Raw genomic sequence first — 24,112 nt, forward strand, 5'->3', positions numbered from 1 at the left:
CCAGCGGCCCGGCCCCAGCAAATGAAGGTGGCTGGGCGGGGCCTGCTGGCCGCAGCTGAGAGCAGAGGTGAGGTCGCGGGGGAGGCGGGGGCCACAGAACCCGCACGAAGGTGCCCAGAAGTACCCACCTCGCTCTGTGTGCAGACGGGAAGACTGAAGCTCCAGGGAGGGGCCAGGGCTTGCCAGAGGCCATACACTCCGGGTTCCTGCCTCCCAGACCCGGCTCTTGGGGATCAGAGGCCAGGCCAGCGCTCCTGCCAACGAAGGACTTCTCCCTCGGGACATCAAAAGGAGGGAGAAATGTCTCAGCCTAGATCCAGTTCTACTGTCCACTTGAGTAACCATGGACCTTGACTTGGCCTCAATATGTGCATCTGTAGGATGGGCACACTGGCACTTTGCAGGAGTGAAGGGTTGACTCAGAGGCCCAAGGGCACTGCAGATAAACATCTTTCTTCTGGAGCCCTGAGGGGATGGGGGGTGGAGCTTGAGTGTAGGTCGCTTAAGTTTGGAGGAGGGGCAGAGCCTGGAGGACTAGAGAATGGTTTGAAGGTTGCAGGGCCTGGCTCTGCCCAGTCTGGGGCTCTCTCTGCACTTGGGGATGCAAGTTAGGCTGGGAGGCACTGAGGAGGGAGCCCAGGACAGACTTATTTGCCCCAACCAGACACAGATATCCCCAAGGCCTGAACAGAGGTATTTGTGAAAGAGGGTGGGTATCTCAGCTGGCACCAGGACTCCTCCCCAACCCAAAATCTCTAGTTTGGGTCCCAGTTGCCTCCCCTCCCCCAAGGGTTCACCTGCTGTCAGTTCCAGCTTAGCTCTAAGTCTCTCTCTATCCAAGATCTTTAGCACAGGGGGGACTCTGTGGGCACTTAGAAATTTCCTACCAAGCCAAGGAACACACAGGAAGAAAATTCAATGGCCCTTAGAGGCCTCCGCCCCACAGAGCAGTCTACCTTCATTTCTCTCCTCAGTACCTGCCTTTCAGAAGCCTCAGAGGACTCTCCTGGACACTACACTGAGCCTCCTCTAAGCCTGTCTGCTTGCCCGGACCCCTCACTCCTGTCTGTCTGATGCTATTTTATTTTCTTCATTGGATTGTTCACTGGTTAATATTTCCGGATTTGTTTGTGCGTGTTTTCTGTCTCTCCCACTGGAATGTTTTGTTTGCTGTTGTATTCCCAGGGCTTAGAACAAGGCCTAGCACACAGTTGGTGCTCAACATGTTTGTTAAATGAATGAGTGAACAACATTTCAATAGAAGGGCTGTGACCAGACTTGCTGGCCATAGTGATTGAACGGGGCCCTTGTTGTTTAGTGGCCAATCAGGTTCTTCAAGAGTTGTAGGTTCTATGCTTCCTGGTGATGTCTAGGAAGGTCTTGGGATTCTCAGCCTCCACACAGATTCAGGCAGGGCTACTCAGGCAGAGCCTCTGAAGGCTGAAGGCTGGTTCTCACAGGAGGCGGGGAATGGGCTCTGGCAGGCAGGTGGGGAGCAGCTGGCAGGCTTGCTGAGAGCTCCCTGGTAGCAAGGGCTTCCTTCCCAGGGCCTCCTCCACATAGCATGGTGGGCGGAGGGGCTGGAAAGAGAACAGACTCTGGACTCAGCAAGGCTTGGGTTCAAATCCCAGTTCTGCTCTGTTTGAGTCTCCAAACTTGCATCTGTAAAATAGTTCCTGGCCTTACAGGGTCAGGGATATCCTGGGTCCCACAAGGATGTCATAAGGATTAAATAAGGTGCTGGGTGTATGGCACATAGCCAGGTCTGGGACTAGATTGAGTGCCTCGGGTGCACAATTTAAGCAGGGATTCACTCTCAGGCTCCTGAAAATTCTCCACACAGTCCCAGCCTTGCACAAGCAGACGGCACAGAGTAGGTACTCAATATTTGTGAGTTCCCCTCCCCTAACAGCCTCAGATCAATTCTGGACAGCTGCCTGAACATTGGTGGAGTTCAGTCTGCTTGCTGGGACAGGTTGAGCTTTATTGCAATGTAATTCACATATTTAAAGTGTACAATTCAATGGTTTTTCATGTATTCAAAGAATTGTACACCATCACCACTATCAATTTTAGAATATTTTCATCACCCCAAAGAGAAGCCCATACCCATTAGATATCACCCCATCTTCCCACCCTCCCCCAGACCCTGGCAACCATTAAACTACTTTCTCTTTGCCTATTCTGGACTTCTCATATAATTGGAAACGTACAATATGTGGTCTTTTGTGTCTGGCTTCTTTCACTGAGCACGATTTTTTTTTTTTGGCTGTACGCGGGCCTCTCACTGTTGTGGCCTCTCCCGTTGCGGAGCACAGGCTCCGGATGTGCAGGCTCAGCGGCCATGGCTCACGGGCCCAGCCGCACCGCGACATGTGGGATCTTCCCAGACCGGGGCACGAACCCGTGTCCCCTGCATCGGCAGGCGGACTCTCAACCACTGCGCAACCAGGGAAGCCCATCACTGAGCACGTTTTTAAGGTTCATCCATGCAGTAGCATCTATCAGTATTTCATTCCTTTTTATTGACAAATAATATTCCATCGTATGGATATCCACATTTTGGTTTTTCATCCACTGATGAATATTTGGGTTGTGTCTACTGTTTGGCTATTTTGAATGAAGTTGCAATGAACATTAATGTACAAATTTTTGTGTGACTGTATGTTTTCATTTCTCTTGGGTACATACTAGGTGTAGAATTGTCAGGTCACATGGTAACTCTATGTTTATCTTTTTCTAAGGAATTGCCAGACTGGTTTTCCAAAGAACTGCACCGTTTTATATTCTCACCACTAATGTATGAGGGCCCTGATTTCTCCACATCTTTGACAGCACTTTTTATTATTTTTTTTTATTATACCATTCTAGTGGGTGTGAAATGGTATCTCACTGTGGTTTTGGCTTGTATTTCTCTGCTGAGTAATGATTTTGAGCATCTTTTTCATGTGCTTATTAGCCATTTGTACATCTTTCGAGAGATGTTTATTCAGATCCTTTGCCCACTTTTTCAACTGGATTGTTTGTATTTTTATTATTAAATTGAAAGAGTTCTTTATATATTCTAGATACAAGTTCCTTATCAGATATGTAATTTGCAAGTATCTTCTCCTGCCCTGTGAATTGTCTTTTCACTTTCTAATGATGTCTTTTGTTTTTACTTTTGATGATGTCCAATTTATCTTTTATTTTTTGCTGCTTGTGCTTTTGGTGTCAAAACTGAGAAGATTTTGCTAAACCTAAGGTCATAAGATTTACTCCTATGTTTTCTTCTAAGACCTTTATAGTTTTAACTCCTACATTTAGGTCTCTGTTCCATTTACAGTTAAGTTTTTGTGTCTGATAGGAGGTAGGGATTCAAATTTATTCTTTTGCATACAGATATGCAGTTGCCAGAGCACCATTTGTTGAAAATATTATCCTCTCCCCATTAAGCTGTCTTGGCACCCCACTGGCTTTTCTGGTCTGGAGAAATGACTATCTTCCTTTCTCCAGGAGAGATGGGGCCTCCCCAGAGAGGGGGGCCCAGCCAGCCTCCTCCCTCTGCAGATGTAAATGGAAGCTCACTGCTCAGGAATCAGCAACCAGTCATTCCTCCGCAAATACTGTTGAGGTGTTCCCTCTTCCCCCACTGATAATTCTCTTCTTCCTCTGCCTCCTGATGTATGTGGCATGTGCCTTTATTATGACACGGTCTGGGACGAAGTGACAGCGGAGTGTTCCATGTCTCTTAGTGGAGCGAGAGTTCTGAAAGAACATAGACTGCATCTTACAGGGAGACAGTTGTTGCTGAGGAAACAGCCTTCACCTCAGACAGATCTGGGTTTAAATCTTATGGCTACTACTCCTGGCTGTGTGGCTTTGGGTGAATTGCTTCACCTCTCTGAACCTCAGCTTCCTCAATCATGAAATGGGCATGCTGGCATCACAGGAATGTTGGCAGAACTAAATGAGATGAGGGGCCCCAGTCCAGAGCCTGGCACACAGTGGGAGCTCCAGTTTTCTTAGCTGGTATTAATGGAAATAGGAAAGTGACCCTCCTCCCAATACCACTGCTCCACCCCAGCCCTAATCCTGTCCCTCTCTATCCCTTTACCCTGCTTTATTATTTTATTTTTATTTTTTTTAGTTGTACCTCCCCACACACCAGAGGCTACAAGGAAATGAATGAATCACACCTAAAGACTAATACTTATAATAGCTATTATTTATTTTCTGTTATACTGTGTTAGATGTTTGTCATAAATGCATTTCTAATCTTCACAATAACCCTGCAAAGTAGATATTATTATCCCCATTTTGCAGTTGAGGAAACTGAGGCTCCAGAGTGCAGGGACTAGTTTGCCTTGATCCCTACTGTGTCCCCAGCTCCTGGAACACAGGAGGTGCTGAGGAAGGATCTGATGAATAAACAGTGTCTTCAGAGTCTCTACTGGGCCCTGGGGGGAGTCCCTAGTCCTTGGTACTGGGATGAGTGAGGCCCTGTAAGGGTCAGCCTCCAGGGCTCAAGGAGGCTGAGTTCTGAGCCCTGTTGGGGAGGGAAATGGGTAGGGGAGTGGAACTGGAGGAGGGAAACTGACTCCTGGAGAATGGGAGTTGGTGGTGCTGGTGCATGGTGCTGGGAGAGGTGGGGGGAGGGAGGGAGAGAGAAGGAGAGCGGGCAAAGGCTGGTGAGTGGGGAGGGCAGCTGAGGATGGGGGCCTGGAATATGGGCTTTGTAAACTGTAAAGGGCTGTGTGCACGGAACAGTGTATTCCAAAGGCATTTGGGACAGCCTGGGCTGGAAAATGAAGAGGAGACATTTAGTTTCCTATTGCTGCCATAACTACCACAGTGTTTCTGTGTGTGTGTGTGTGTGTGTGTGTGTGTGTGGTACGCGGGCCTCTCACTGTTGTGGCCCCTCCCGTTGTGGAGCACAGGCTCCGGACGCGCAGGCTCAGCGGCCATGGCTCACGGGCCCAGCCGCTCCGCGGCATGTGGGATCTTCCCGGACCGGGGCACGAACCCGTGTTCCCTGCATCGGCAGGCGGACTCTCAACCACTGCGCCACCAGGGAAGCCCACCACAGTGTTTTAAAACAACACAAATGTATTGATATTATTTTATAATCCTGGAGGTCAGAAGTTAGAAATGGGTGTCACTGGGCTAAAATCAAGGCATTAGCGGGGCTGCATTCTTTCTGGAGGCTCTAGGGAGAATCCATTTCCTTACCCTTTCCAACTTCTAGACGCCACCTGCATTCCTTGGCTCCTGGGTCCTTCTTCAAAGCCAGCAGTGTAGCATCTTCAAATCTCTCTGCCTGTGCGTCCCTCTTCATTTTTGCTGCACCTCACAGCAGGTAGAACTTCCCCCATCAGGGATCGAACCCACGCCCCCTGCAGTGGAAGCATAGAGTCTCAACCACTGGGCCACCAGGGGAGCCCCATCCTTCTTCCACTTTAAAGGTCCCTTATAGGGCTTCCCTGGTGGCGCAGTGGTTGAGAGTCCGCCTGCTGTTGCAGGGGACACGGGTTCGTGCCCTGGTCCGGGAGGATCCCACACGCCGCGGAGCGGCTGGGCCCGTGAGCCATGGCCGCTGAGCCTGCGCGTCCTGAGCCTGCGCGTCCTGAGCCTGTGCTCCGCAACGGGAGAGGCCACAACAGTGAGAGGCCCGCGTACCGCAAAATACATAAATAAAGGACCCTTATAATTACACTGGGCTGACCTGGATAATCCAGGAAAATCTTTTTTTTTTAACTTAATTATTTTTGTTATTAATTTTTGGCTGTGTTGGGTCTTCCTTGCTGTGTGCGGGCTTTCTCTAGTTGCGGTGAGCAGGGTCTACTTTTTGTTGCGATGCACAGGCTTCTCATTGCAGTGGCTTCTCTTGTTGTGGAGCACGGGCTCTAGGCACGCGGGCTCAGTAGTTGTGGTACGTGGGCTCTAGAGCGCAGGCTCAGTAGTTGTGGCACAAGGGCTAAGTTGCTCCGCGGCATGTGGGATCTTCCCGGACCAGGGCTCGGACCCGTGTGCCCTGCATTGGCAGGCGGATCTTAACCGCTGCACCACCAAGGAAGTCCCAGGATAATCTTTAAAGTCAGGTGAATAAGAATCTTAATTCCCCTTTGCCCTGTAATATATGTATATATTCACAGATTTTGGGTGTCAGGATGTGAACATCTTTGGGGGGCTGTCATATTCTGCCTACTACACTTGTCTCTCAAAAAAGAGGCCCTGGGAGGCTGGAGTGTATGCGGGAACTTGATGACTACAGCATATGGATGAGAGCATGTGTGCATCCAGGTGGGGGCACTTCTGTCCACACCCTCAGCCTGCCTGGAATCCAGAGCTTTGCCCTGACTGGGTATGGCCAGGGCTGAGCCTGGAGCTATTGCCCTGAGCTGCACAAACCTCCTGGGGAAGCCAAGGCAGGCCTGGGTGTGGGCTGAGGAACACACTGGTGGGGAGCATTGTGGTCACCCACAGGCACTGCCATTAGAGACCAGAATGCCTGTGCCAGGCCCTCATGCCAAATGTGCAGTGGCCCTCGCTGGTGGTGATGTGTCGTCTTATCCTCATCATTTGTCCTTTTCCAGACCTGAAGGGCAGGGGGCAGATGAAAAAGTGGGGAGTCACAGGGATGGAGGAGTGGCTGTGTGGGTCTGTGTATATGTGGGGCAGGGGTGCCTGCAGGAGGGGGGAGGAAACCAGCCCTTTGGAAGTGTTTTGTGCATGTCATGGTCAGCATGGAGGATGATTCAATAATGACACCAACAACCCATTAGGTGGGCACTCTTGTTACCTCATTTTACCAATAAGGAAACAGGCCTTTCCAGAGAGGTTAGGCATCCTGCCCAGGGTCACACAGCGAGTCAGGGGAGGAGCCAGGACTTGGGCCCAGGTCTGTGTGACTCCAAGCCCATGCCTTTCATCGCTACATTCTGCTGCCTCCCACACAGGACTATCAAAAAGGGGTCCAGGAGGCCGTGGAGGGCAGGGGGAGAAGGAGAACGGTTCCGTTTGGGGTCCATTTGGGGTCATTGAATTCTGCCTCTCCCACTGCCCTGCTGACCAAGAGACTTAAAATACCTTTAAAACAAGTTATTTTTATTATAAAAATAATACGTTTGTTGCATTGTATTAGGAAAATGCAGAACAGAGAGGAGATTGACGAGCACCCACACTTCACAGCTGTGCAGTGTTGACTAGGGTCTTGTTCCTAGATGGGGGGGATGGTGGAGGCCAGGTCACTAAGTTCTCTGAAGCCCTACCAGCCCCGCCAGCCTCCCCTCCATTTATTTAATCACTATTTCTTAAGCATCTCCTGAATGCCAGGCAGTGCCCCAGCTGCTGCCTTCTTGGGGCTCTCACTGGAACAAGGCAGACAGACGGTGCAAGAAAAGCAATGAGGACAAGACAGTGAGGTCGCGCAGTGACGGGGATCCAGGGTGGGTGGGTGTCACAAAAGGCCTTCCCAGAGCATTTCAGCTGAGCCTTGGAAGACGAGTAGGAGTTGGGCAGGAGAAAAAGGGTGGCGGGGAAAGGTGTCCGGGGCTGAGGGAACAGCCTGTGCAATGGCTCACAGGCAGAAAGGGCTCAGCTCATTCAAGGAGTGATGGGAACATGGAGTGGGAGGCAGAGGTGGGGCCACCATGCCCCTGCCTTTGCAGGGGTGCTGGGACGAGCAACCAAGGCAAGTGTGCAGGCAGAGTGCGCTGTGCCCAGCCTATAACTGCAAGACAGCACTATTTCTCCTCTTTCTCAGAACTAAAGTGATCTGGACAATGGACTCCGGGGACCCTCCATGCTCTTTTCTCATCCTGCCACCCTCACTGCTTTTCTCAGTGTGCACCCCATTGCTCTCCCTACTACCCACCTCCCCAAATGGGGGAAAGATAAAAGGCAAATTTGGGGAAGAACCAGCAATACAGCCTGACAGGATGCTTTTAACTAAGTCTGAGGGCAGGAGAGACTTTTTATCCCTTGCAAGTTAATGCAAACTGTTAGGGAGATAAATAAATGAAAGAGCTGCCAATGGACTGTTGGGCTCAAAGGAGGGAAATCTGTCTCACTTTAGAAGGACCTGGAGGGCTCAGCCCCATCGACTTGTTCATTGTGTTGTTATCTGCCAGAGAGGTGGTGACACCACAGCAATTAAGACAAACTTTAGTCTGTAAGTTCCTCCCTGCAATCTCGTGGCTTCAAAACAAGACAAATGATACAGCCAAGGGAGGAAGCAAAGTCTTTTTCAGACTCTGTCCAAAGTTACGGCGAATATTTGTAGCTGTTCAGCAGAAAATTTGTCATTACGAGGCCTGGGCTCTGCTGGCTCCCCCCACCCCACTTTATAATCCATCTTGGATTATAAAGTGTGCCAGCCCAGGCTGTCTCTGGGACTTCACCTGGCTGCCTCCTGCAGGGTCCCTCCCATTGCCAGCCGCACCCACCTGCCTGTCTCTCAGGTTACGGGCATCTCGGGTGGATCAGGACACGGTTTCTGCCAACCGGAAAGGAGTCATGACAAAGCCAGGAAGTGCCATCAAAACCCAGCTCTGCCACCGAGGGCTGGTGACCTCCTCCCATCTCCCTTGTGCTCCCCCTCCCCTGCACTAGCAGCCAGAGCCCACAAGGGCCAGGCTTGGGGCCTGCGTCCTGGGCCACTTCCTGCTTCCACCTGCCTGGGCTCCCCACCCTTGTCCCACGTCACCACAGCTGTTGGCCTTCTCCACAAGCCCCTCAGCAACTGATCCTGGCCTCAGCCTCCCGCCTGTGGTGGGATTGAGCCATTTCTGGCTGCTTGAAGGGAAAGCACCCCAGCGCCTCAATGAGGAGGTTGGGACCTGGACCCAGTACAGCCTTGGGAACCCACCTGGCCTCAAGTGTGGAGTCAGGACCCCGCTGGCTGCCTGGGCTGCTGTGGGCTGTTGGTGCTGGCTCCCTTCTTGCCCTCCTGCTTGTTGTTTCATGCTCTTCTGCAGCCTTGCCTGGCACTGCCTCTCTCCCCACCCTCCCTGTACTCTGTGAACACAGGCTCCCATCCTAATAGGGCCCAGACTTAGCTACAGGACGAAGCTCCAGTGGGGAATTTGGGCAGCAGTCAGTGGGGATGGAAGACATCTTTGAGGCAGCATCATGACCCTCTCTGGGCTCCCCCAGCCCACGTGGAGGCAGCTGTCCATCCCCGTCTAACCAACCTGTGCGACAGAGGGGGTCTGCGGAGCTGCCTGCCTGCATGGCTGGCACCATCCCAGGGCCTCACTTTGAGGTTATATTCTGGCCTTCAGCACTGAGCGTGCAGAGATCTGGAAGCATATGCCTTCCCCCCAAAGATTCACGTCTGTTCAGCTCAAGTGCAAGGCCCCAGGTTCTTGGGGCCCCCCATGGCTTCCTCAGCCAGGTTACGGCACCCAGCCCATCTTGCACTGGCCTGACAACCCCCAAATGGGCTGGGCTCAGCTCTGGGTCACACTGCTTTGGGCCACAAGGCCTTTGTCTGACCATACGTGGGGAACAAGGGTCCCACCCTGTCCCCATTGCCTTCCTGGAGCATCTCCAAAGCCCTGGGGTCCTGTAACACATACTTCCCAGATGGGAAAACCAAGGGCAGCGGGCTGAGTGCTGAGGGGACTCCTTGCTTCCAGGCTTGGGTGGCACCCACCTCCCAGTGTGAACTGCGGGCTCCACGAGAACTGACCTGTCCCAGAAACAACCCCCTCCAGACTTGAGGGTCTGAGGCCTGAGGCTGCATCCCGTGGGGGTCTGGTCTCCTGGATGTCCTGGTTAGAAGGCAAATGGGTGTCTCTGAGGGTTGGAGTGAGAAACCACAACAGCATAGTGACAAGCCCTGGGGAGGGGCCTGCAGGCCTGACCCTTCCAGCCCTCCAGCCCTCCCACACTCAGAGCACCTGCCATGTGCCGCCCTGGCCAGGTCCTGGGGTGATGAGTCAGACCCTCAGGGGGCTCACATCTGTACCAGAGAAGCTTCCAAGAGGAGGTGCTGTTTGAGAGGGGCCTCAAGGGAGGAGTGGAGGTTGGCTGCACGGGCAGGGTGACGGTGGGCGAGGTGTCACTCTGGGCAGAGGGGAGAGCTCATTCCTGTCCCTCCGTGTTCCAGGTCTCAGTCCTCCATGACCCCTCAGGGAAAGGGCGGTTTGGCCTTGGGGCTCTCAAGGGTGACTGGGGGGATGACCGAGCCTAAATAGGCCAAAGAGGGCCCTGCCTGTCAGCCAGAGGGCTCTTTGCATGAGAAGCCCTCAGGGGTCGCCCAGCTCCCCATCTTCCCAAGACTGAACCCAAGGAAAACTTAGACCTTGAGGGCCGCCCCAAAGCTGGGGCTCCAGACGTGGAGTCCACGAGTGAGTGGTTCCAGGGCTCCACGAATCCTAAGTTGTGGACAAAACTGTGCGAGCGTGTGGGTGCACATTATTCTGGAGTGAGGGTCTGTCACTTCTATGGGACACCTGTGGAGGTCCATGGCCCCAAAAGGTGAGAACCCCTGTTCTGGAACATCAGGGCTGGGAGGAACTCCAGGACTCAGTGGGATCAACTCCTGAATTTACCAAAGAGGAATCTGAGGCTCAGGTGGAGACATGCTTTGTCCGAGGTCATCCTGGAAGCTGGCCTCCAGGTCCAGGGCCTTGATGAGCCCTCCAGAGCAGTGTTTCTTAGTGCCAGTGGAGGACACTCTGCCTCTGTGTCCTGGGGGTGGCCACAGAGCAGACCCCTGGGCCCCACTCCAAAGGTACGGATATAGTATCTTTGCACACCAGAGTTCCTGAGGACAGGGTATGTGTGTGCGCGCTCACGTTACATATGTAGTGCTTGTGGAACTGACCTCTGGAGCCAGGGTTAAGAGAACGGCTCTGAGTTCCAAACGGTACTTTGCTACTTACTTGCTGGGTGTCCTCGGGCAAGTCTCTTAGCCTCTCTGTGCTTTGGTTCCTCCATCTGTAAAACGGGCAGATTAATAATACCTCCTACCTCATGTGATTGCTGCAGAGATTAAACAGGTAGATAAAGCCCTCAGCACAGTGCTTGCATGGGATGCCTGATCATTTTCCATCCCTCCCCTGGTTTGGGACTTGGGGATAGCAGGCTGGCTGGGTGAATCTTCTCAAATCAAGAATGAACTTCACGTCTGGGTGGTGGCTGGTTCATGTTCTGGGCTGGGGAGGCCCCTCCGGGGAGCGTCTCCTCCTCAAAAAGTCCACAACACATGCTCCGTGAAGCTCTCCCTGCCCTGAGCACTGACCTGGGGAGCAGCAGCCTCGATGGCCCGGGCCTCATCTAATCCTGTGACCTCCCAGCCCCAGGGATGCGGCAGGTGCTCTGCCCCAGGCCCAGGGGCAGCTGGAGGCCTGTACCACCTTGAAAAGTGTTACCAAGAACATGACAACTCTGCCCCAGGAAACAAAAGGATGCCTCACATAGGCTGAGCCCTTCATGGGCAAAGGGCTGAGCAGTGCTGGGAATCACAGTGCAGCCAGTTTCCACTCAGGCCACATTTACTGGGCACCTACGAGGCCAGGCTCTGTTCTTGGCACTGGAGGGGTGGATGCCACATGAAGAAAACTGACCAGAATCTCTGCCCTTGTGCAGCGTACATTCCAATGGGGAGGAGGGGAAGGGAGGAGATGGAAGATAAAATAAATGAGTACAATTAGTGGTTTGTAACAAATGCAGTGGAGGACAGCGGTGCAGGCAAGGGGAACATGAGTCCCAGAGGGCAGGTGTGGGCGGGTTGTGATTTTAAATAGAGCGGTCAGGTCAGGACTCACTGAGATGCCATATGAACGAAGTCCTGAATGGGACAGAAGTGAGTCATGTGGATACTTGGAGAAAGAACGTCCTGCACCCGGTATGAAGGCCTATGTTAGATGGCATAATACTAGCTGCCAGTAACATAAACGCAAAATAGTTTAGTTCAAGCTCATTTAACAGTCCAGCGCACGGGTTCCTGGGGGCAGCATGTTCTTCCAACTGGTGATTCAAGGATTCAGGCTCCTTCCTTTCGGACTTCAGCCTCCCGCACCTCCCACTATAGCCATTTTCCCATTTAGCAGGAGGATGGAGAAACATGTAACACAGGAGGCACATCTGCATTTGAAGCTTCTTGGCCAGGAAGCAACCTACCATCTGCTTCAATTGATGAGAACTAGCCACAAGACCCTGTTAAATGCAAGGGGGCTGGGAGAGCTGGCCTGGGGCCGGGTAGCAGCTTCCCCACAGCCCTACACTATGGAGGGAGCATGAACCTTTGGGCGTCAGCTAGGTGTCTCTGCTGTGGCCCTGAGTGGGGGAGTGTCCCTGGATGTTCAAGGGTCAGTAAGGTGGTCAGATGGCTGGAGTAGAGTGAGAGTTGGGGGTGATGGGAGTTGAGGTCAGAGATAATGGGGGCAGACTGTATAGGGTCACACAGGCCATTGCTGGGTCTTTGTCTTGTTTCCTGAGTGAGCTGGAGCCCCTGGAGGTTCCAAGCGGGGAGGGCCAGGATCTGCCTTGCTCTACCTGGCTCACTCTAGTGACTGTGTGGAGAACAGACGGCAGGGGCAGGTGCCTGGTAGGAGTCTGTTGCAGTGGTCCAGCGGTGGTGCCTTGGATGAGGATGGGAAATGGTGGAATCAATGCAGTTTGAAGGTAAAGACAGCAGGACTTCCAGGTAGGCTATATGTGCGGTGTGAAAGAGAAAGAAAGGAGGCAAGGCCAAGTCCCAGTATGTTGGAGTGGGCACCAGGAGGATGGAGACGGGAAAGTGGTGGAGGTTCTGGATGCGTGTGTGGCATAGGAGTTTGCTTCTGGATGTGTCAGGACGCCACTTAGACCTCCAAGTGCAACCGAGCCTCTCTGAGCCTCGGTTCCTCGCCTGTAAAATGGGGGTAACACACTTACCTGGCGGTGATGGAGAGGATTACCTAACAGGATGGCTGTGAATGGCCCGAGGTGAGTGAGGTTCCCTGGGGTGAGGTTCCCTGGGCGTGACGTCAAGGGCAGCTTGCTGTAGAGAGGAGGTGGTGGCAGGGTGGTGGCAGGGTGTGGGGTGGGAGGGAAGGAGGGCCTCTCAGAACCACCCCAGGCTTCTTCCCAGCTCTTGGTCTCCTTCCTCACCCACGGCCCCAGATCAGATCCCTGTGTTGGAGCTGGAGCTGCTGCTGGGACTGCCTGGCCCGTAAGTGTGGGGACAAACTCCAGCCCGGCAAGGGGCACGTGACATGGGTCCTGAGGTCTTAGCTCTAGTGCTGGCCTGGCCACTCTTCGTGGTGGGACTTGGTTCAGGGACCTCCACGCCTCAGTTTTTCACCTGTCAAATGGGCCGGGCTGTGGGCCTTGTCACTGCAGGAAGCGCTCCTGGGGGGCTGGCACTGCCACACATATCCCTGCGCCGCTCCCAGCCCTGGGTGGGCAACAGACCCTCTGCACAGCACAACCCTCCTGGCGGTGGGCAGTCACAAAGCAGTAATACTTTTATTCCCATCAGCGATACTGACGGGGCCTGACCCTTTACAAAGGAGAATGTCAGGAAAAAGGAAGAGCAGCAAGGGCGTAGGGGCCTCTCTTCTCGGTGCCCCAACCCCTCTACCCTCCCTGCCAGTCAGGCCTCCAGACTCGGGGGTGGGGGGCGAGGGCTTGCCCTGCAGGGGTTGGCCACCCTTGAGGGCTCCCTAGGCAAGGCCATCTGCCAGCAGAGTCGAAGGTGAGTCCAGCAAAGCTCTTCTGGTGCGGACAGCAAACGAAGGGCACAACAGGCACGTTTTCCCCTTGGTGATCAGTCCTGGGCTTTCAGCATCACACTGCAGCCTCAGGGGGGGCCCTGCTGGCTCCGCCTCTCCTCCAGTGCCCTGCACACCCACATGGACACCACGGTGGCATTTCCATCGTTGAACTGAACGATGAATGGGTGGCCCTGCAGGGAAGAGAAGGAAGCTGTGACAGGCAATCCCCAGACTGCACATCATCACATTCCAAGCCCTGTTCTCAGTATTCCCCAACAGCCCTGTGAGGTGAGGGCAGCTTCAGCCCCATTTCACAGCCTAGATGACTGAGGCCCAAGGTGGTGCAATGACATTCCTGTCTAGAGCACTTGCTGCAAACCTCACATTCTGCCTGGTGCTTGGCTACCTTCTCCTGAAACTCCAACCAGCCTGAAAGATCCCCAAGGGTGCGAGCCTATCTTAATTCCACACTGCCTGGCCCGTCCTCAGCCCAGCATCCCTCCAACAGCTGGCAGGCAAGGCCTGGCACCGGAGCTGCCAGCGTTCCTATCAAGTTGCTGCCCAGGGACCAGAGAATCATCTCATCAGGGGCTATGTCAACCCCAGTTTTCTTCTTTGTCTCCAGCCCTCCTATGAACAATCTGCGAGTGGAGGGAAGGCAAACGTGTCAGGGGGAGGACGGATGTGCTGGTTCGTGGCGAGAAGCTGGGGGCTGGGGACCGGACTCTGGAGGGGCGCTACAGCCTCCATGTGGCCCCTCAGGCTCTAACCTACTTAGCCCACAGGCAGGCCAGGTTATATTTAGTCAGCCCCCTCCCCAGCTGTCCTGAAGAGATAAGATTCCTCCTCACAATCTTAGGGCCTCCTTGGGAGTTACCAGGAAAGGTCAGAAAAAAGCAGGGGCAGCCATGGGATCACCCTGGCCACAGGTCAAAGGTGAAAGGAAAACTGGGAAGCATCCCTTCCCTCCTCTTCTCCAAGTGCTTCTCTGCTAAGGGATGCTCACCTGGGCGAGCAGAGAGCATGGGGGGCTCCCAGCTCCCTCCTCCCCCAGTACCCCTGCTCCTTCTCTCCCTCCGGCTTCAGCCATCCAGCTCCGAATTCCCTGCTCCCTCCTGCTTTCTGAGCCCTTCTTGGGCCCCCTCTGCCTCCCCTCTGGCCAGGCGGGGCTTTCGAGGCAGCTTTCCTGATGAGCTCATCACAGAGCCAGGAGGGACGGGGCCAGGGCTCGGATGCCCAGACCCCACTGTGTGTGGGAGCAGTCAAGGACCAGGTTGGGGAGGGGGTGGGAGGTCAGGTCGGGCGGGTGTCCCACAGGCAGCACAAGCCTGAGCGGGGGCTGAGGTGGGAGAGGCCCAAGAGGGACTCTATCTTGGCTCTCATATGTCCCCCACCCCGACACATATCACCTCACCTTATGTGTGCCTGCCTAAATCAGTGCCTAGATAGAGGGGATTCTTCTTGAAGTCAGTGAGCACATTTCCTTTTCAGGTGGCTCAGAGGAGGTGACCTTGTGCCCTTCTGAAGAACAAAGGGAGAAGCTGTGCTCAGGAGCCGATGGGCCCCTCCCCTGAAGCCGGGGGTGGCACAGTGTCACTTTCCCAGAATGCCCGGTGACTTTGGGGGCCATATGCTCCATCTCTGTTATCATCTGTTCAGGAACAAGCAGAGCAGAACCGCAGGAGGGGAGAGTGCAGCGTTCCTCCAGTTACAGGAAGGCTGCTGGTTACACTGCAGGAAGCATTTCGCCCAGGTGCACCGGGAGGCTGACGAGGAGAGGGGCAGCATCCACCGCCCTGGTGGCGACTCTGCCCCTTTCCTGTCCTCCCTGACTGGGAGGTGACCCCCATCTCCTGTGTACCCCTGATGCTTTACACCACCCTGCACGGGAGTGACCGAGACAAGTGGTTTTGTCCCCAGCCACTGTTGATGGTTTTGGGGGGAATGAGAAGGGGAATCATAAAGGGAGAAAGAGAGGAGACAGAGACAGAGACAGAGATGGAGGGGAGACCCCAGCCTCTCTAGGCATCCTGGGCTATGACAGGAGAATGTGGCAGCTGTAGGCTGCCTGGTCCACCATCTGAATGGGCATGCAGAGAAAGCCAGTATGTGGGGAGTGAGAACATGGAGAGTCGTACAGAGGGAAACAGGAGCTGAGATGGCACTGGAGACCCTGGGGGCCATGACAGCCTGGCAGCATCTCTGCCTACAGTGTCCATGCACACCTCACGGTCTGGGGTGGAGGCACTAAGTCCTAAGTCGCATAGGTGGGCACAATAATCTCCACTTTGCAGATGAGGAAACAGAGGTCACGGCTGACCTCCCCCATCTCCCAGAGCTGCAACTGGATCACAAGTCTCTATAACCCAAACCTACTGCCTGGGGCACTCCCTGGGCTGAGCTGGGGTAGGCAGAGCCAGACTGCAATTTCCCCTTGCCTTATTTCTGCCATGGGATTCAGGCCTACCTGGCCAGAGGGGGACTGAGACAGCAGGTCCTGACCCCTGTGTCACCCCTGGGACATCCTGGGAGAGTGGTGTCAGGGTGGCAGATCACTCTTACTTGACTCTGCCCCCTCCCATCAGCCCTGGGTGGGAAGCAGGGAAAGTATACCGTCACCCCATTTTACAGAAAAGGAAACTGAGCACCGGGGAGGGGACGTGACTGGTTAAGTGCTGGAGCTTCTGGTTGCTACTCTGGTACGTTCTTAGGGCTTGACTGCATCCCCTGTGACCCTGACAGCGCACGTGCTCCCTTTCCTCCCTGGAGTACAGCAGACACTCCTCCAGTCCTGTGATGCACACGATGCAGGTACTCCTCATGAGTTTAATGAGCAAAGGAAATCTGATGGACAATTCTGGGAAAAGCACGAAGATCACTCGGCCACTCTGAGGTGCCTGAATTCCTAGGTGGCTCCTGACAGGCCTGAGCAGATGCCTGCAACAGCCAGATGCCTGGAGACCGATGGAAACTGCACACTGGATAATACCGAGTCCAGCACCATGGATTGAGTGCTGTGTGCCAGACCCTTGCCAAGGGCTTTGTTCTCATTTTCCCACCGATCGCCATGCTCACTCTTGAGGCGCACACAGCCGCCTTGCAGATGAGGAAACAGACACTCAGGGACCTGTGCGAAGTCACGCAAGCGAGGGCTGAGCTGGAACCACAACGTGGGTCTCCTGACTCCAAATGCCATACTCAGGACCACATGCTCTCTTGCACCTGCAACCGGAGAGCTGACCTCACAGCCCTTCTGGGGGGTCTCTGTGTGGTCCGGAGAGGGCTGCAGCCCCCTGCAGCCAGACCCTCCTCTGCATCTGGGTAAATGCACATCTCCCCCTAGGCAGAGAAATCCAGATGTGGACAAACTCGCAGCCCCCTCAGGCTCCAAGGATCAGCGGGAGCATGGCATGGCCCATCTCCTCGGAGCCAGGACACCCACAGGCTGCTAGTCAAGAGCATCCTCCACCCCAGGTGACGGCTCCAGACACCCAGGCCTCTGCCACCCACACGGAGAGTGTGTCAGCGGTCACTCCGCAGAGGCTGGCAGGGCGCGTGCAGGCTGGAGCCGCTGAATGATCTCACTGGCCTCATCACCAGGCAGTGGGAGCCACTTTCATTTCCCGAATTCTCTCAGGGCCAATTGCAACAATTAAACCGGCGAGGGTTGAAGTATAATGGCCCACAAACTTCACCACAGAAGGTGGAGACATAATGAAGGGAAAAGGATGGCACTGGAAGACGCAGGATGGATCCAAAAGGCAGGCACAGGGGAGAGTGAGAGAGATGAGTCAACAACCACCAAAGCCGGCAGCACCACCGGGTGCAGACCTCCCACCACGGGGCCAAGGGGCAGATCGTGCCCGTACACTAACTCGTGAAGAGAAACTAGAGTGTTCAGTACACCCTCCTTCACTTGGGCACTAGCCTCCAGGGCTTCGCTAGAGTTTGGCCCTCTCCTTCTGTAATAATGCCCCTAATTTTTGCCCACCCGTGTCATCGTGATGAGATGCCTTCCTGATGACTGATGGCAGGACCCTCCCCATGTGGACAGCGCTCCATGCTTCTGCCAAAGGGGGCAGGGAGAGGAGGGGCCCAGGGGTCCACCGTGTGGGCAGGAGGTGGGCGCTCTGAGCCTGCTGCGGGGAAGCACCGCCTGAGGTTGATGTGTCTGGACTCCCAGGCCAGTGCTCATTCACTGACACCTCACTCTCTGCCCTTAGTTGGGCTTCGAGTTTCTTCCCAAAGAGGAATTTACCTATCTGGGGTCTCTATAGTCTCTTCTCTGGTATAATCTCCTAAAGAACCTCCTGCATGTGAATCATTTAAGGACTTGCTGGTGTGGCTGCCCGCCCGGTGCAGCGCCTGGCAGGTTGCAGGCCCTCAGTTGGCCGTGGGCCTGAGGCAGGAAAAAGTGACCTGCCTGTCCTCTCTGTCTGCATCTATTCATCAAGCCCTTTTTGTGGGCCAGGCCCCGGCTGCCTTACATGGCCCGGAACCCACCCATCACCCCCTTTATACACAAAGGAGACCGAGATGCCAATAAATGTGACCTGGGGCAAGGTCACAGAGCTAGAAAGTGGCAGGGTTAAGGGCTGAACCCAGTGGAGGACAGCAAACTACTCTGCTCACTGGGGGCGGGCACAGTGAGTTTTAAATTCCTACTTTTTAAAAGAATAGATGGTACATTATTATTATTATTATTTTTGCGGTATGCGGGCCTCTCCTGTTGCGGAGCACAGGCTCCGGACGCGCAGGCTCAGCGGCCATGGCTCATGGGCCCAGCCGCTCTGCGGCATGTGGGATCTTCCCGGACCGGGGCACGAACCTGCGTCCCCTGCATCGGCAGGCGGACTCTCAACCACTGCCTCACCAGGGAAGCCCTGGTACATTATTTTTAACTAGTAATTTTTAACTGACAAACTGAAATGACAGTGGCCAAAAGGCAAACTGTGTCCTCCCCGCTTAAAGCTGTGTCAGGCACAATCAAGTAATTGATTTAATAATCAGCAAATCTATTAAGTATTACATTATGCCTGTTTTATAGGCGAGGAAGCTAAAGCACAGTAAGATTAAGGAATCTGGCCAAGACCACGGCAGCGCTTGAACGTGGTGTTGTCTCCAGAGCCCAAGCCTCAGCCATTATGCTGTCCTTCCTCGTCAGTGCCAGGGCTGGGGGATGGCGGCATCCACCCTGCAGGACAGCCTGCCCTCAGAGCAGGCGCTGGGTGGTCTCTGTTCCTTCTCTTTGGGGCTAGATTCTAGAGAAGCAGGAAAATGAAGATCCAGGGTCTGGAAGAAATTTTCCAGGGCTATGGAGACCACACCCTAGACATAAGGGTGGAAATAATAAATAGGATGCCTGGCAGCAGACTGCACCCCAAACCTAAGGTCTACTCTGTGGGGCCTTTCTTCATGTCTCCTCTCAAGAGGTGCCATCTCTCCCAGAACAAGAGCATACCCTTGTTCTACTGTGTATTATTGTCATTTGAGCCCACCTTATCCTAGCAGAGACTGGAAGCCTCGAGGGCAGGGCAGTGCTAATCACATAGGAACTGCCAAGAAAAGTCAGCTGGATTGACAGCTAAGTTACAGTGCTTCCTGGGAGCCTGAAGCTAGGCTGAGAAGGGTGGTAGGTTGGGTGGGCAGGCCTGGGGAGAAGGCTTCACAAGCTGAGGCTGCTCTAGACTCTCTGGACCACAGGATTCCTCTCTCTCTCAGGATGAGGACCAGGACACCAGGCACCTCCTTTCCCACCAAGGACGCCACACGGGGCAGAATGCCAAGGACCCACGAGCTCATTCAAGTAAGCAAGCCCAGCCCAGTTACACTCCAGCTAAGTACAAAACAAGAACAATTCAACACACGCTCAGGCGAGCCGCAGGGCCAGTCCTGTCATGAGGCAGGTGCCTGTTAAGAGGTGATCTGAGAGGCTGGAGGGGCCCCAAGGTCAACGTACTGCCCATCACTTCACCTTTCTGCACTGGGCCTGCCAGCCTTACTTGAAGGCTCTCTGCATGTCCCTTTAGGATCCAGCCCTCGTGGCAGGGGTAAAACACTTCAGTCCTTCTCGGCAATATGGAGGTGCGGTAGGATAGGATGGGACCTCAGAGACCAGCAGGGCTGTAGAGTGTGAGGTGTGCTGGGGCTTCCACACATGTTTGATTCAAATCATTAAGATATTTTAAGCTGTGTTTGTTATAAAAACTAATTAAAAAATAATATATACACTCAACTATGTTCAACTCTGAATGTTACCCTGAATATTGGCAGTGTGTTACCCAGCACTGTGATGGTGACTGATTTTCTGCAGCTCTTAGGACAGGCAGTCTGCTTGTTAGATCTTTGCATATTACCGACTGCTCATACATGGGCCAACACCTAGGAAGGTTGTGGTGGTGCACTGGGCATCTAAAAGAACTCAGGGCTGTGACGTCCACTCACATTGTGTGTAGGTATAAAACTGTGTGAGCACACCAGAGCCAGTGCACTGAGCCCACGAAGCACACCTGCCCAGTGGCCCGGTGCACGATGCCCAGACAGGTGTGGGTCAGGCCTGCTCTGAGTTTCCAGTGGCGTCAGCTCCTGCAAGCTTTGAGTACCTCTTGTCTGACCTGTAGATTTACAGTAAGCAATTCATATGAACAGCTGCTAGCTACTGTCAGCAACTAAACTCTAAAATAAAACTTTTCTGCTATTCCTTTTTAAAGCTTCTATGTGGGCTTAAAAGATGCCTAAGCTGAGAGGGCAACTGGTGAGTCAGGATTTCCTTGATATGGGGCTCCTAAGAGAGTATCAGAGATAAGTGCGACACTGATGTAGATATTAGACTATAACCATCACCTATGACCCTGGCTCTCAGATTTTTGTGTCCTTCAAGAGAAGTCTCATGGATGCCTTTCTAAAGAAGTAAGTGTCTACAATGAATACTTACTTACACATTCATGCTAAAAAACAAACACTACTTTTTTCCTATATTAGTATTGAGATCCTGCATTAATTTTACATAATAAAAAGCATTCCACTGCTACAGATTCAAAACTAGCAATCTAATCTCTACTTACTCTGGAGATAACTTCAGATTAGAGAAGTTAAATAATTTTTGGAAAAATGCACATATGTCCTGTGTCTGCTAAACGGCTGACAAGTGCCAGGGCAGTGGGCAGCCTTTATAATATGAATTACATGAGATAATAACCCATAATCATCCCTGGGGTCAACACTTCCTTCCAGGCTGGGTGTGCCGGAGCTAATCAACAGGGCGAGTCAGGGAAGGAGATGGCTGGGATTGTGGCTGCAGGGCAGCCCCCAGGCACAACTCAGCAGGGAGAAGCTGAGGCACCTCCATAGCAATTCTTCCATCTATCCCTGTGTGGGGTAAGGCACGGAACCCTGGACTGACAGTCAGTAAGCCTTCTCTCACCGGCCCAGGAGTTGTGAGAGCTTGGGAAGGGCCACAATGGCCTCACCTATAAAAGAGAAACTATTCCAGGGGAACCTCCATTCCCCTGGCTTCATCCTTCCACACAGAGGGACCTGTGTTGTTATCACACCCTTCAGTCGTGTCCCCAGGGGGAGGTGTGGCAATGATGGGAGGAAGTATGGAGCAGGCCCGGCTCAGGGGTCTCCTGCCCACAGGGAGGCTGCATTCTGGCCTGCCCTCTCCTGGTAAGCTTCCAGGCAGGCTGTTCACCTCTGACTGGGCTCTGCGGTAAATTCTCAGGAGGGCCCCTCGGGCCGCCCACATAAGCATGCCCTTCAACTCAGATTTTACAGAAGTAGGGGTGATGCTTCCTTTCTATCATTTCCTGAGCCTTATTTCTCAGCTGGTGTCAAATGCAGGGAGGCTGCTGGCTGGCCTCGTCACCCAACCAAATACCCCAGCTCTCTCTGCCTCTGGAGTCAGGTGGGAGATTGCTTGTCTGCAGACAGGGGTTCACAGATACACGCTGGGCACTGTGAGGGGAGGTTACTATCCCCACAGGTAGAATGCATGCGGGGGAGCGGCAGTAAGATGAGGGTGTGAGCCTTGCCTATCAGCTAGCGTGGAATCTGCCAGTCTGCCCAGCCCAGCCTACCTGGGCCAACGCCCCGGCTGCGGAACTTTCCAAGGTAAGGCATTTGTTCTGAGACTCTGCTTTCTCAGCCTCTGATTCCTAAAGATTTTCCACGGCTGGGGTTGGGGGTTCCCTTCTAGCCCTTCATTTTCTTTTAAGACCTCAGAAATGATCTGCAGCTGTGACATGCCATTTCAATCAACCTTCCTGAGTTTATCTTCACAACTGCTACAGAAATAGATGTTTCTTCCCAAATATTCAATTATTAGCAGCAAATTGCTTACCTCCAGCCATCCTAGACTGTACACAGGCATTTAAGGGGGGGTCAAGGCACTCTCCACCTTTCACCTGAGCAGATCTGTGTGTTCCTACACAAAGTAATTGTTCAGAAAATGGCCAATTGAGAGAGCAAGATGTTTCCAGAGGTCTCCACAAGTCATTCTAGGGCCTGTCCTTACAGGGCAGCCACAGGACTCGAGCAGTGTGGTATGGGAGGGGGCACAGGAGACTGCAGTGGGCCACCATGAGGGGTAAACATGCAGATGCCAGCACTCATGAGTTTGTGTCGGAGGAAGCTGACCCATTTGGATGGCAGAATGGTGCCACTGGCCCATTTAGGGGGGGCTGTGGTGGCTGCCCTGTAGGAAACTCAGACAGGACTCAGGGGAACAGCAGGGAGAGTGCTGGCTCCCCCTCACAGTCTCAGGCTGAGCAGGTACCTAGAGAAGTCAGGACCTGAGGGTGCCAGAGGGAGGGGGGGGACCTCGCTCCAACAATGCTGAGGACTCTTGTCTGAGAGGCTGGGTCTGCAGGTCCAAGCAGTGAATATGGGGGCCACTTACAGGCATCTGGACGTTGAAGGTTCGTCTTTCGGTGTGATGGCTGTGTGGTGGTGGGGATTTAAAGACACAATGCTCAGAAGGATGGATTCTTTCCAGCCCTCTTTTTTTCTTACCTCTTGAGATTTGATGTTTAAACTCTGAGACCTTGGGTGTGTGTGTGTGTGTGTGTGTGTGTGTGTGTGTGTGTGTGTGTGTGTGTGTGTGTGTGTGTGTGTGTATGTCTGTACACACATATGTGGGCATGTGAGAGTGCGGAAGGGGAAGAAAGAATGAGACCCAGCAAGATTTCTGGCACACAGCAGGCAGCTCAGTAAGCTTGTTGAACAAAACAGAACAGTGATTCGACAGTGAGTGAATGAAGAGATGGGGAGAGACTAAGCCTAAAAGCCCTCCCTCTACAAATTCCCAGCCATGCCAGATAAAATGGAACATTTTCCAAAAAGCATACTAGATGAACTTGTAAAAAAGAAGGAAATCTGCAAGTGCCAAAAATGAAGAGGGAACTGAAAACCAGAATTGTAAGTGTGTGCGTGGAGGTCTTGTAGCCCTAAGGGAGGCTATCAGTTCTAGGAATGTAGGACCTGGAAAGTGTAAGAACTAAGTGGACACAGGAGACAAGGGCCACCTGGGGAGCTGGCCTGAGACCCTGAGCAAAACTGGGACTGCAGAAAGGGTGAGCCAGAAAAAGTCTGCCCATCAGCAAAGGGGATGCTGTGTGAGGTGGCTCTGAGCCTCATGCACTTTGGGGTTCAATGTACCACTACTGTGGTCTCAGAACACAAGGCTGCTCATAAACTAATGTAACATTGATATTGATCTAGCAATACTCTGGAGTATCTCTCAGGAGCATGAAAAAACATTCTGGGGAAATACTTCTGGAATTCAGTAATTTCCACAGTACTAAGCCCCATTCAGTATGAGCTTACAATAAAACTTCCAAAACGTGTGAGGAAACAATTATCCATGGACAAGAGTCAGCGGACACAACACACAGGAAGATTAGAGCTCTCAGAACCAAGGTGACAGAAAAATAATTGGAAAGAAAATGTAAAACGATGTACAGTTGAAAAGACTGAAGGCATAAAAGAAGAAACTGAAACACTAAGAACAAGACATTGTAAAAAAGAGAAGAGAGATTTGAAAAAGAATCAAATATAACTTACAGAAATAACACATATAGTGACTGGAAAAAACAAAAGAAATTCTCCATAGATGAGCCAGATAGCAAGCTGAATATAGCAAGGATAGATTTAGTAAGCTGGAAGAATGGTCTGAGAAAATTACCCAGAGCATTAGTCAATAACGAGAGATAAACAAAAAATAATTTTTTTTAATGTGAAGGAGCAAGACCCAGAGGAAAGAATGAGAAGAGACGAGACACTGTGGGGTAGGGTCAATATCCAAAGAGACAACAGCTGAAAAATTTGAGAACTGATGAAAGATATGAATTTTCAGATTCAAAAATCATAATGATCTCCAAGTAGAATAACTATAACAAAACCTATACCTAGACAAATTGTAGGGA

General features: G+C 52.9%; 1 protein-coding gene across 1 annotated transcript in view; it reads right to left on the reverse strand.

Annotated features, from left to right (window-relative positions):
- Window positions 1–13,420: 13,420 nt before the first annotated feature.
- The window catches only part of MAP2K5 (mitogen-activated protein kinase kinase 5), a 116,258-nt gene continuing 105,566 nt past the window's right edge, over window positions 13,421–24,112 (reverse strand). The window contains exon 9 of the mRNA XM_007445606.1: window positions 13,421–13,879. Within this exon, the coding sequence (XP_007445668.1) occupies window positions 13,775–13,879 (105 nt within the window). The 3' untranslated portion in view covers window positions 13,421–13,774. The remainder of the gene's footprint in view (window positions 13,880–24,112) is intronic.

The sequence above is a fragment of the Lipotes vexillifer genome, unplaced genomic scaffold (assembly GCF_000442215.2).
Source record: "Lipotes vexillifer unplaced genomic scaffold, Lipotes_vexillifer_v1.1 scaffold972, whole genome shotgun sequence".
NCBI classification, from domain to species: domain Eukaryota; kingdom Metazoa; phylum Chordata; class Mammalia; order Artiodactyla; family Lipotidae; genus Lipotes; species Lipotes vexillifer.